The following is a 14,077-nucleotide window of genomic DNA, read 5'->3' as shown; positions in this document are numbered from 1 at the left end:
AGGGTTTTTGTTGTCTTTCCTGAATTGTAGAAGAAAAAAACAAGGAGATTCATATTTATATTCAAAGAGTATATTCGAATCACCACCATCAATGTCACAGCTGCGCGCTAATATTGTATTTATTCCATCGCGATGTCTTGCCACGACCCCTGATTTCGATTTTTCATGAACGACTTTAAAAAATATTTCATTCAATTGCAAAAATTTCGTTTCAATCGGTCAATTCGTTCTTTCAAAATAAAAGAGAGAAGTAATGAATTACAGTGCAAAAATGTACAGGGTGTCTGCAAGTGCTGCGTAACGCGACCTCTATTTTAACCTGTACAACGAGGGCAACGATATGTTTACGTATCAGCAGTAGAAGTTTGAAAGAAATTAACTCTTTTACAAGTACTGAGAATGCGCTATCTATACACTGATAAGTGCTAAGTATAATTTACGTCAATTTCAGCCTTTGTCCCGGTTAAAGGAGCTGAGTGGTGACGGATGAGTAATGTAGTGCTGGGTTAGAATCGCTTAGGTCACGGGAATTCTTTTAAGACGTTGGGAAAATAACAAAAAACAGCCGATAGGTGGCGCTAGAACGAGTGACTTCGGTGGAAGTATGCAAGTGAGACGGTTATAAGAACTTGCGCTTGTAATCCACAAGCAGTTCACCCTTGTAAACCGTGTACGCGGACCTACTGCACTCTGACGTTGCTGGATTTGTGACTCGCTTGCAATGTGGTGGTCATGTTGAACACATACGGCTGTAATAAACGATTTGGAGGCATTCTGTTCGTTATTTGCGTATCTTTTCTTTGACTTGTATACGTCAGCGCCACCTATCGGCTGTTTTTGGGTTAATTTTGTTTGCTGTCTTAGAAACGTCCCCGTTACGTAATACTTGAACGGTCCCTTATCAAATTGTTGAAGATAATGATCACAAGACAATCTTCTCTTACGCATTTCGTTTATTCCAGAAAATACACAAAATCAGTGGATGCAACCAATTGTGAACAATTAAATACACAAATTTCACTGTTCTGGGATCATGAGCATTTTTTAAACGCTACGTGTCTTGATGAACATGTAAGATATTGCCTAGCGCTCGTACGAATAACGATGAGATGCTGCGCCAAGGTGCAAATAACGATAATAATAGTAATGGATATTATCGGCGATCAGGACTAAGGAACCGACGACGTAGCCTGCAATCAGAACCTTGAATATAATGGAAACGTCTGAGATTTTCAAAGGACGAACGTCCGACTCAGAGTTATTTGACGAAGAGGCTTCATCCATTTCTTTCAGTAACCGGATACGAGCTCGAGTTTCAGCGTCACCCAACCATTTGTCGAACAGCCCTGCGCTGGTCAGGCGATGAATGCTATCAAAGATACAAAGCACGTTTTGGGATAATTTCCAAGCAAAAAGAAACTGTAGTAACGGTACGACAAGGTTTACTCCTGAACAATTTTCATTACGCAAAGAAAAATTTAATATCTATGCAAGGTGGTAACTATCGACCGCCCAGTAATTGCATACGTAATTCTTCCAGACCAGACCAGAATTGAACGTTTCCTTCGCTGCCGAGCCCTTGCAGGCTGGACTTACAGATCACCAGGGGTGGTATGTGAAGGAAAAAGACAAGTTTGTTCATGTGTGTGAGGTGTATAGTGTATGTATGTGTAGAGAATGAAAGAGCCAGGAGAATAATGTTTACAAATCTTTGCGAAATGAATGCTCATCGAGATAAAACACAACACAGTCGAAAAACAAGGGGTCTTAAGGGAAGTAGCTGATGATATGCTACCCCAAAACTCCAGCATTATAAAATTTTACATAATCGAGAGACACTAATCAGAGATGTTTAAATCAATAAAAGATTAGATCATGACAAAGTTTTGTGTAAACAGTTCACTCGTCAGTTCTCTTCGTTTGTATACAACAGTTGGCCTTGTGCGTTTGTAATTTTCTTCTGTGGCGGTAGAAAGGAGGGGGGTCGATGATGTTGACAAATATATTGAAATCTCTCCGCGAACGTAATAAAATATTTATTTGCGCAATTAATACGATGAAGACAAAAAAAGGTAATGGTAATCGAGAACATACGAGCGAGCTCTGCTGGCCGTGTCAGCCACACGGTTTCAAATATAACTGTCTGGCTCAATTATACAGGACATTCGGCTCTCTGGGCCGAAACATGCTCTTTAGTAATAATACACTGGATCCCCACAGTTCACCACTGGATATTTTCGTTTACAGATTTTCCACGCCTTCCAAAGTGAGCCGTCGGATGCTGTGGCTTCCTCGATGAAGTGGGCGAATCTCTCATTGACATATTCAGTTGTTTCTTGTCTTATTTCCTTTTCTAGTCTGTTTAAAGTGGTTTTGTCAGACCGTCTTCTAAATCTTTGCCAGAGTTTCCGGATCCGGTTTTTTAGTCTGATTTTGTCCCGCAATTCTTCAGAAATGCCAAATCTGTTTTCTTTTGCCTTAATCTTCCTGGTGGAGACTTGGTAAACAGTTGATATGGAATATCCTTTGGTCTAGTTATATCGATGGTGAAAATAATAGGGTTGTGAGTTGAATTAAGTTTGGCAGTTGTTTCGAAAGAGATGTTGTGCCTAAAGTTCTTGGAGATTCCATAGTCTTGAACATCGGGTCAATAAAATACATAATTCTTCCTAAATCCTAAATATGACGTAGTGGCTTGTGCATACCCCTGAGTCATTTCTTAGCCATCCTGGACTAGTAGTGCGATTTTTGCCATGGTTGTAAATGTATATAATTTTTTGTGAAAAACAAATATACAAAAGTGTTCTAAGCTTTAGGATCGGTTCAATATTTACCGCGGCACCCACGATATCGGCAAAGGAGTACCGCGAGATATTGCGATATATCTAAAACAAAAAAACCAAACAAAATATATTATATATTCACTTTAAACAGATGGCGGCACTGATCAATTCGTTTCGATGAATTAGTTATAAGTGTATCCGGTAGATGACACTAAAGCCAGTCCCTCCCCGGCATTTCGAGGTTATAGATTCAGTACACTCGGTTCCTCACGAACATTCCCGAAGCTTAGACAGAACTATTTTATTGAATGCGTACGAGTCCTCCCGCCGCTTTTAGTTGTTTTCTTAGCGCTCATTCCCACAGTTTTGCTATTGTAAAGTGTTTTCCAGGTGTAAAATCGGGATAAAATTTCCAAAAATTTAATTTTTTAAATGTAATAGAAAATTTAATTTGGAACAAATTTCAAAAAGATGCTAGGATACTCATCAGACCTCTTTTAATTTCTAAAAATGCTAATTTCATGGAAAAATTTGTATGAAATTTACGCAAATTCAATGTCACTCACAACAAATGGGTTTGCTTAATTAATTTTGAAGTGGCAACCCGATAGGTCTTAAATGCAATTCGACATTATTCGGATTCGCTTCGACTAAATGTGTGATTCGTCTTGTAAAAATGGATATCCGTAATAAGATCAAGCACCTCGTCACTCATACAATGTAACCGTTTTCGAAAAAATTCACATTTCCTCCTAACAGAAAGAGATATGGGACACTCAGAAGTCAATCCAGTAAATTTCAATTCCTCGTGTGCCACATTGCTTGGGAAGCATGGGTCCGAACGCTATGAATAGAGCCCGGAAATTTAGCAGCGAAATATCGGTTAATTCGAGGTCGAAGCTTTACGGGAAAAAGTTAAGGGTGCTGGAGGGCCCGGTTATAACGGAACCACTGGTCGTCGAGCCACCTGTTGATGAAGAAGCAATCTCCACGAACAACGGCAGTTTAGAGGGCGAATGGATGGTCGTGGATGAGGTAGAGGGGGGATAGTGATAGGGGTTTAATCATCGGCGATTCTATGGTTAGGGAACTTGGGAACAGTGTGTTTAGGGATTTCCGGGGTTTCCGAACGCTGTTGTCTTCCTGGGGAAGATTTGCAACGTTCGAGATGTTTTTCATCGCCGAAAGTTGCCCCTGCGGCCAAAATTCTGTGGGTAGGAACAAATCGGGTAGGAGCGAATATTAGTGAGTCTCTGGCAGAGTATCGGGATTTACTACTATCCGATAGGGAGGGGGGTTCAGATGTGGCAGTGATTCCAGTGCTGCCAAGGGGTATTAGGGGGTATAGGAGCAGGATCCACCATTTCAATATAGGCCTGAAGGACATTTGCTCCTCACTTGGGGGTCACGTTCTTGGAGCTTCCCGTATTTACCGATAGATGGCTTCGTTCGGATGGGATCCATCTAAATAAGAGTGGGGGGGGGGGTCTGGGAGGTTTACGATAGTCTTAGGTCAGGTTTTTTACTCCCAGACCACGTAGTCGGTAATGCGGGTTAGTGAATGATAATCACAACAGTACTGACGGGGAATTACCCACCTCTGACTTGGATGGCTTCTGGATTGACACTGTATCACCGGGCAAATTAAAATGTGTGCTTATAAATGCCAGGAGCTTGGGTAATAAGAAAGATTTTTTGGAAACTATGATGGTTGTGGGGGGCCTGGATCTTATAGCCATTGTAGTATTTTGGGCAAACGATGGGGATGAATCTTTCTTACACATGTCAGGATACGATACTTTTTTGAGAAAGATCTGATAGGAAAGGGGGTGGAGTGTTGATATACGTGAAATCATGTTTGAAGGCTAGAGTAACGTGCAGAGAAGTGATATTGAAAATATATGGGTTGAGCTTGAGAACAAAAGACGTCATAAACTTATTGCTTATAACGTCTCTTTACTCTCTCCTTACCCCTTTTCTAAATCTTCTAAGGGTTTGTTACAATCCACCGAATAGGGATCCAAACTACATCGCCAAATTGCATGATGAAATTTCCTACATGCGTAAGCGTAAGAGGGTTCTCATACTAGGGGATTTCAATTACCCGGGTATTGATTGGGAGAACCTTTCATCTAGAGATCAGTATGAAAGAGACTTCCTTAAGTTTGTGCTCGAAAATTTTTTGTATCAGCATGTATCAGAAGCCACTAGGGGTACTGCTATTTTGGATTTAGTTCTTACTAGTTCTGAGGATCTTGTTGAACATGTTTCGGAGGGGGAAGAGTTTTCTTCCAGTGATCATCGTATAGTCAGATTTTACTATAACTTTTCCTCGGGTAAAGTTGATAACAAAAGACTGAGTTGACTGACTTGTTTTCGAAGAACTAACTTTGATGTTTTGAGAGGAAGGTTAGCGGAAGTTTTCAAAGATCGGTTGGAATCAGTAGGGGTGGTAAGTCAATGGGAAGAATTTAGTACGAAGCTGCCCTCTGTTTTTCACGACGTCATACCCTTTGTTCGAAAAAAGCGTATTTGTGCATCGCACCCTCTATGGTTCACGAATAGCGTGAGTAACTTTTATCTTGAAAAGGAAAGAGCATTCACAGAGTATAAAAGTGGACGAGGTGACCTATCATTGTTTACTGATAAAAGAAGAGCGTTGAAAAGAGCGATAAGGGATAGTAAAAAGGAAGTTGAATCTAGGTTGGCAGATAACATTATCTCTGACCCAAAATCATTTTTTCGATACGTCAATAATGGATGTAAGGGGACAGTTGGCCCCCTCTCGACAGGAGGCTCTAGGTTAGACAGCAATGTAGGCATGTGTAGTGCTTTCAATGACTTTTTCGCGTCGGTTTTTAATGGAGATAATGATATTCGGTATACGGGTGTTGCATGGGGTAATAAAACCTTCAACGATATTCAAGTAAAAGACGTGGAGGTCCTAAATCTTCTAAGAAATGTATGTGCAAGCAAAGCACCAGGACCAGATGATATCTATCCCAGGGACGTCAGGGAATGTGCTAATGAACTGTTGTATCAATTATCCTCAAAAGGCAGTTAGTGAAGTGGATAGACGAGAATAATATATTGTCGGATAATCAGCATGGGTTCAGGAAGGGGAAGTCATGTGTAACTAACTTCCTTTGCTTCTATGATCACGTGACTAAGGCTTTGGGTAAAAGCAAAAATGTATATGTTGTTTACCTTTATTTCCAGAAGGCATTCGATCGGATCCAATATGGTCATTTTGATCATTTTTGTCGCACCACGGTCATTTTCTGCACACGAGGGCTAATTAGACCGGGACCTACAATTTATTGCCGATTCCGAACGGCAGGCTTGTTTTTCATACTCATCGAGAGGTTGGTGCGCTAACCCCTCGATGGGGGACTCCCTGCGGTAGCAATTTTTGCTGCGGTCAAGTCGCCGTTTTTTGTTGTACCCCTGTGTCAGGAAAGTTTTCTGACAAGGACGAACTGGGTATCGAACTCGCGACACCTCAAACATCCTTTGGTACTTTAGGCGAGCATCTTATCGACCGGGCTACCGCGCCCCCGATCCAATATGGTAAACTCTTGAAGCGTTTACACGAGATTGGAATTGGGGGCAACTTGCTGAATTGGATAGAATCGTGGTTAAGAGATAGGTCGCAACGAGTTATGGTGAACGGGAAATTCTCTGGTTGGACAGACGTCACAAGTGGAGTTCCTCAGGGAAGTGTCCTTGGCCCCATACTTTTTCACTTTTTACCGATAAACTCGATCAGGGTATCGATGGGATTACTAGCAAATTCGCAGATGATGTGAAGCTAATGGGGGTAATCGGGAATGAAAGCGATAGGGAGTTGCTCCAGACCAACTTAAACAGGATTACAGCATGGGCAAATGAATGGAGCCTGGCGTTTAGCGTTGATAAGTGCATGGTCGCTCATTTTGGTTCGAACAACCCACGGTTCTCTTACGAGTTGAATGGTGTCACTATCCCGGATGCAACTAGGGTCACCGATTTGGGAATTCTGATTGGCGAGCGGCTTAGGTTTTCTGAACATTGTTCAGCGGTGGTCAAAAAATCGAATAGAATGCTCGGTCCCATTTTCGAAAAGGTCTCTTCGCGTTCTTCTAAAGTCATTCTTCCGCTTTTTCGAGGCTTAGTTCGTCCTGGACTGGAGTATGCTGTAAGGTTTTGGAGACCATACCTACAGAGGGACATAGACTTGGTTGAAGGGGTGCAGAGAAGAGCTACGCGTGTCCTTATTGGCACACGGGGCTTAAGTTATGAAGAGAGACTTCATTTTTTGAATATGTTTACATTGGATGAACGTAGGTGTCGAGGAGATATGATCGAAGTGTTCAAAATTTTCAATGGGATGGATAGGATGGACCATAAACTTTTAGTACACCGCCAATCGACTGCTTTCACAATGGGACACTAGTATCGATTGGTGAGGGACAATGCAAGGTTATGGTGTCGCAGGGAATTTTTCTCCAATAGGGTTGTTAATAAATGGAATAGCTTACCCCCGGAAGTAGTAAATTGCAACACAATTGACACATTTAAAAATAAATACTATAAACATGTTGGGGTAAATCGAGAAGCTCTGTCCATACTTAGAATAAGACAACCATAAGCATTCTTTATGGGCATTGTATAATATTTTGTCATGTGTATATATTGTTAATAATTTTTTGTTAATTGCATTTTTAATTGGGTTGCTATATTTTTGAAATATATGACATCCATATTTTTATGGGCATCTTTTTCTCAGCCATCTCGTTGGGCATTTTGCCTGTTGTGGCGTTGTAGTTGTATTTGATCAGTGTAAATAATAAAAATACAGTGAGTGACTAAAAATTCAACGCTAGGTAAAATTCAATGCTATAACGAGGCGTTGGTTTCGATCGAGGATATATGTTTGGCAATCGCTAACAAAGGATTGGTGCAGTTGGGAATGTGTGCACCAAATCGATCTGCAAATGACTCTTATGATCGTGATTTGCAACGTGAAACACACTTCGATGTCGATGATTTGGGTACATTTGTTGAAAAGAATCTTCCAAAATTGGTTCCAGACCAACGCATTGTATATGACATAATCATGCAAGCAATTACAAATCAAAGAGCGGTGGATTGTACTTCATAGATGCGCCCGGAGGTATAGGCAAAACTTTTCACATTTCAATCATTTTGGCAACCATACGATCACGGAATAAAATTGCACTTGCAATTGTATCATCTGGAATTGCGGCAACACTTTTGGGTGGTAGTCGAACAGTGCATTCAGCACTGAAATTGCCGTTGAATTTGCAAACCACTGGACAACTGTATGTGATCAGCTCACATACAAGTTAAAAATGACAACATTGTAAATTGAATGTTATCATAACGAGTTTCCTTGAATTTCCTTTCTTCTGAGATCGCAGTAACGCGCGACGGGTAAGCTAGTTTTTTTTTATAAAAAAGACAGTTTTAAATAAAACTTCTTAGCATATATTTTTTTAATTTTTTAATTTTTTTGCAACACTTGGCTACTTACTTGTGATTTTTAAGAAACCTTTCCAGTAACCCATCCATTTGAAGAATTAAAACCGTTATGAGGATATTATGTCTTAAGCCAACCACATTGCAAGAACTTCGATATGTGAGGGGATGAAAGTCGATTAATTCGCATTCTGAGAAGAAGAAGATTTCACTAGAACTGTTGTCATAGGTTCCCATGTTAAATTTATTTTGCTTTGACAATCTAAAAGGGCGAACAATTGAAGCTTAGACATCGTTCATTTTTTCCTCCAATAGTTTAAAGTCCTGACTGATATCCAAATGAAAGATAGTTTTATAAAACGTAATAACATAAAGAGGGTTGTACTGGCGCTTGTCAGTGATTACAGAAGGCCCGTCGCAACGTGACTCAATATGAATGAATTGACTGATTTACCTGTTTAGGGAAAGGCAAATTTATTTTCTTCTTCGAGCTATTGGAATCGTTTGAATGATTAGGTTTCCTATCCATGTTTTCTGTACCTCAGATGCCTTTAAAACGGCTTTGCAATTTCCGTAAAGGCAGATAAAAAGAAGAAAAATAGGTGTAAAGGAAAAATTAGTTATTAAGAAATTTCTATAGAAATGAAGAGAAATAAAAGAATAAACAAATAAAAGCAATAACGGGAAAGCTAGAAAATATTCATTCACCCCTCGATATACGCCAATGTAAGAACTTTAAATCATTTACGTCAAATCAGATTGTTTATAAGTGATATGAACATTTTAAATGGTTAAACTCACACTGTATTGAAGTGACGAATTCTTTTAAACCCTTTGCGGAAAGCCAAGCAAACAAATACATTCCCCACTGAATCTATTGACCTGAGAAAGCGATAGTCATTGCGAGAATGTAACATCATTGCGTGGTGAGAATCTACAACAAATTTGGCATATTTTCCGTTTGCTACTTTGTCTAAATCTCCCACGGGATCGAATTTCTTTAAGGCATTCTGCGGATTCCGTCTCAAATCGTCGCCAAACACTTTCATGTAACCAACTGTCTTTTCTTTCTGGAAAGAAAAAACGTGAATTACACCAAACCGAGATTACACTGTACAAGAAGTTTGAAAAAATATCTTTTACAAAACATCAGAAAAACAACCGATAGGCTTGTTATCTTATGGACTACCCTTACTTAGGGGGGCCGAATTTCGAATAAACCTTTCTTAGTGAATCTTTGTCATGAAATACAAATACAAATACAAATACAACGCCACAACAGGCAAACTGCCCAACGAGGTGGCTGACTTAAGAATACATTTATTGACGAAATTTCATATTTATAGTTTCAATGGTTTCGGCTCGGCGATGATGAATCAGTCAGTCAGGACGTGTTATTTTATATACAGGGTGTCCTGTACATAATGAGGAAAAAAAAAGAGGTTTAAGAAACAGTCACCTGGATTGAATTTATTCCACTGTCATATGGATACAATATCAAGTCCCTGATCGTTAGAAGGTTGAAAATAAAAAGCTTAGGTACTGAGATAGTAGAATAGGTGAACTGTTTGCGACGATACGGGGGGGGGGGGGCAAAACTTGATTTCATGGACTTCCACGTGGGATGATCGTAGGAGTTCGGAGCCATCTGACGAGTATCAGCGAAACCGCCTCATTGTGAAATTTTCAAGAGCAGATGTAGTTAAAGTGTGTAAAGCCTAGACTGCCACGCAAAAAACTGGGTCTCGACTCAGGGCTATATAGTAAGGGTTGTTTAATCTCCTTGATACTGCGCTTGCTTCTTTGGTTCAGTGGGCGTGGTCTCGAAGCTTCTGCGTAAGGTCCTGACTACGCTACTTTTTTTGTCGCAGACGACATCAGCTTACAAAGCGTACTACATTGAAGAGGATTATTTTAATTTTAGTTGCTTAATTTAAGTGAGTGATCTCTCGTAAATGGTGTTGTTTTAGTGTCACTGGTATACGCGGGAGGTATTTTCAGAATATTTTTGCGTGGTTCTTGCATAAATCCGTGGTAAACAAATATGTGAGTTCTCGTGTGATTGCAAAGTGCAAGAACAATTCTCAGAAGACACAGAAACTTGGAATTCAAGTCACTTATCATACTTTTTTCCTAAAGACCCAAAGGCTTGCAAGATATTGGTGACTTGCAAGAGGCTCGATCGAGTAAACTGCAAGTACGCTTTAAAGCTCGTTAAAGTAAGTTAAAAATCGCAGCCACCGAGAGCAACAGGTTTACAACGGGACAAATAATTCAGTCATTGCACTTCACTTCTGGAATATAGATGGCAGCACTGTAAAATAAGACACGGCCCTAGATAAGCACTCAGCACATCCGTTAAACTAACTTTGTTCGAGACTCTGCCATGATGCTGGGCTGGAAAAAGATCTCGGCAACGGGACAAGTCCGGTTGTATGCTCGAATAGTCGGAGAAATAGTTCTCCCTCTATGAGAGCGAAAAAAAAAATCCTCTTATATAGTTTTCGTTTGTGAGAAATGGATGGCAATCAAACCCAGACGTCGCAAAACAAATACAACCGAATAAAAGGGGTGATGCAAACACAAAGTTTTCTTTCGAACTCGCTGTCACCGACACACTAATGACTGGGGGGGGGGGGCACTCTCGAACATTACACCATCCCATGCTCGCCCATCCTGTATAGTACAAGCTAACCTGTCAGAGAACAGAGAAGCAGGCTACTGCACTGTGATGCATGACGATAGATGATGTGAGCACTTCAAGTGTTAATGATCTCTGTTAAAAAAAAATACAAAAATAAATACAAGCAATGCATCGAGGTATCTTTTGAAGAAATTGTCGGGAATAAATAATGTCTATATCAGTTTACCATAAAACGCTCGTGTATTGTTGATCCACAAGTAACGAGCACGTGATATTTTCCAGCAAGGACGGCTTCCTGAAGCTCCGGTAAGGTACGGATAGGTTGTTCGTAAGAAGGAGCCATAACGAACGACAGCAATACGCAAAGGTATCCGAAGACCATTACAGTCTTCGAAATTATCCAAAACGAGAGAAACAGTAAACACTAGCTCTTGAGCCTGTAAATTTCTTGAATGAACCTGTTAATAAATACACAAAATAAAGTAATTTCGATTACAATAAAAGAAAAATAAGTAAAGAGGATACTCATATATATTTCCGAACATATTTATACACCGGTATAATCGGTCCAAAATACGTAAGCAGTGAAATTGAATAATAATGGCTGAAACTGAGAACTGAAAAGAAAATGCCAATGTTTTTTTATAAACTACGTTAAAATAGTGGCCACCTGATTCAGAATTTCACGTGCCACTCGTTTTTTCGTTAATCAGTGCAGCGAATAACCCATATTTGTCGCCATGACGTAAAAATCGGGGGGCACCAGGTCTTTGAATGTCTACTACTCAGGTTATATATCGCCGTACGGCAATTTCCAACCAGAAGGGATGGGTGAGGAAATGAAGGCTCCATCCATCGGTGGTCGACCCAGGATCTGTAGGTAAGGAACCTGCTGATAACGTTCTATGCGTGGATTCGAACCCATGGACTTTGATGGTCACCTTCATAGTGGAAGACGAACATCTTACCACGGTGCCACTCGTGCGGTTGAATGTTCAGGTCTGATCAATTTCTGTCATTCTAGGAAAAGATAGGTTCCATGAGGATCGCGGTTCACTTTCAAAATGCGCGTATTCGGAACTCATGCTAGGAACCTGAATTAATAAGCAAAGAAAAGCATAAAAAGCAATAGTTTCCATTGAAACAAACGTGTTTACATGGAACTTTAATAACGATAATAAATACTGAGCATTTGCTCATTACTCTACCTTAGAGCATGCATGCTTTGAGTCCAGAGGAGACGAGAGGTGGATGTCATTTGATCGCTAGATGCGTTCGTGGGTTCGCTCACCATATCTGACGTAAGCAGCGTCGCAAAACGCTTGCTCTGGAATACCGTCACACGCTACGGACGACGTAAATTAGCGCAATTGCGGTAGTAAGCACGTGTAGCAGTTAGTTGTCCGAGAATCGTTTTTAAGTCGTTGTAGACTGTGCAATGACGTCAGTGGCCGCCGCTTCCGACACCTCTTGCAATAATTAAGCAAATAAATCCTATTGTAGTTATTATTATGCTTTTTGACGTTTCAGCGTGACGTCGAAACCTGCATGCGTTTTTCGCGATTTTCACCCTCTCAACGTGGTTTGCGACACCACCTTTCCATTGCGATTTTCGTTCCTCTTGATGCCTGCTAACAACCCTCTGAGTTTGTCGCTCCATCAACAGAACACCCTGCATAATACTATCCATGCATGAGGACCCTCCCCCTTTCTATTTTAGGGACTCGTGTGCAAAAAAAGGCTTTTAACAAAAAAGAATTCTTTATACACGTTAAAATACATGGCCCTTACCGATAGATACTGATGTCCCCTTGTCAAAGCAGTTGATTGACGATGCATTAATAACTCTTGGTTCATTTTATCCATCGCGTTGAAAAGTTTAAATGCTTTTGCAAAGCATAGATATCTGCATTCTTCCAATGCAAACATAAAACTATTTAAACTATTTACTAACTAAAATAAGTCTATTTTCATAGCTTAAGTCTCGTGTTTTATCAAGAACACGCGTGACTCTTCTCGGCAGCCCCTTGACCAAGTTAATGTCCCTCTGTAAGTAAGTCTCCAAAACCTGACTGCGTACTCCAATCCAGGACGAACTAAGCCCCGGAAAAGTGGAAGGAGAACGCGAAGAGACCTTTATCAGAATGAAACCGAGCATTCTATTCAGTTTTATGACCAACGTTGAACGCATAAAACCTACACCAGTAATCAATAAGAATACCCAGATCGGTGATCCTAGTTGCATCCGGAATAATAGCACCATTCAACTCGTAAGTGAAACGTGAGTTCTTGGAACAAAAATGAGCGACCATGCGCTTGTCAACGCTAAAAGACATGCTCCATTCATTTGCCACGTCACAATCCTGTTTAGGTTTGTCTGAAGCAACTCCCTATCGCTTTGATTCACGACTACCCGTATTAGTTTCACGTCATCTGCGAATTTGTTAAAAATTTACTTCAATACCCCGGTAGATAAAAGTTTTTACCGATAAGACGTGAAAAAAGTATGGGAAACAAGGGCACTTCCTTGAGGGACTCCACTTTTGACACCCGTTCACCATAACACCATAACTCGTTGTGACCTATCTCTCAACCATGATTCTATCAAATTCAGCAAGTTGACTCCGATTCCAATCTCGGGTAAACACTTCAAGAGTTAACCATGTTGGGCTCGACCGAGCACTTTGTGGAAATCGAGATAAACAACACTGACATTTTTGCCCTAACCCAAAGCCTTAGTGATGTGATCAAAGAGGCAAAGGACGTTGGTTATACATGAGCATGCTGATTATTCGATGCTACATTATTCTCAGCTATCCGCTTCGCCAATTGCCTGACACAGTTCTTCTATCCACGAATTTCGACGATTTCTTCTTTCCAAATAGTTGAAGTTATTCAGACATTTCAAGACCATCGCCGATGCGAACAATGATAAAGCGAATGCCATCCATACCTGCAATCCGAAACATCAGTTTAGAGGTAATATCCTACAGGCAAAGTCATACTAAAAAAATGCAAAATAATTTTCTAATTTTAACGGAACGGGTTTTTTAGGGGATTCGCATTGTTCCGTATTACAATTCTTAGAGTTGGTGAAATTCGTGTGATTAAAAAAAGAAATTAAAAATAGTTCAAAATTTCCTTAACAGATTGCGCTATATCGCGACTA

General features: G+C 40.3%; 1 protein-coding gene across 1 annotated transcript; it reads right to left on the bottom strand.

Moving 5' to 3' along the window:
• Nucleotides 1–1,058: 1,058 nt before the first annotated feature.
• LOC149078381 (uncharacterized) lies at nt 1,059–11,270 on the bottom strand. The gene is made up of 3 exons (XM_089241467.1): nt 11,135–11,270; nt 9,066–9,334; nt 1,059–1,369 (listed from the first exon to the last, which is right to left on the bottom strand). The coding sequence occupies exons 1-3, from the start codon at nt 11,249–11,251 to the stop codon at nt 1,084–1,086; spliced, it is 672 nt and encodes a 223-aa protein (XP_089097593.1). The 5' UTR covers nt 11,252–11,270; the 3' UTR covers nt 1,059–1,083.
• Between the last annotated feature and the right edge of the window lie 2,807 nt (nt 11,271–14,077).

Source organism: Pholcus phalangioides, unplaced genomic scaffold, assembly GCF_987345545.1.
Source record: "Pholcus phalangioides strain wild (caught in Gottingen) unplaced genomic scaffold, Ppha-v1.0 ptg000014l_1, whole genome shotgun sequence".
Taxonomy (NCBI): domain Eukaryota; kingdom Metazoa; phylum Arthropoda; class Arachnida; order Araneae; family Pholcidae; genus Pholcus; species Pholcus phalangioides.
Note: the sequence above shows the minus strand (reverse complement) of the source record. Positions and strands in the feature narration are given on the sequence as shown.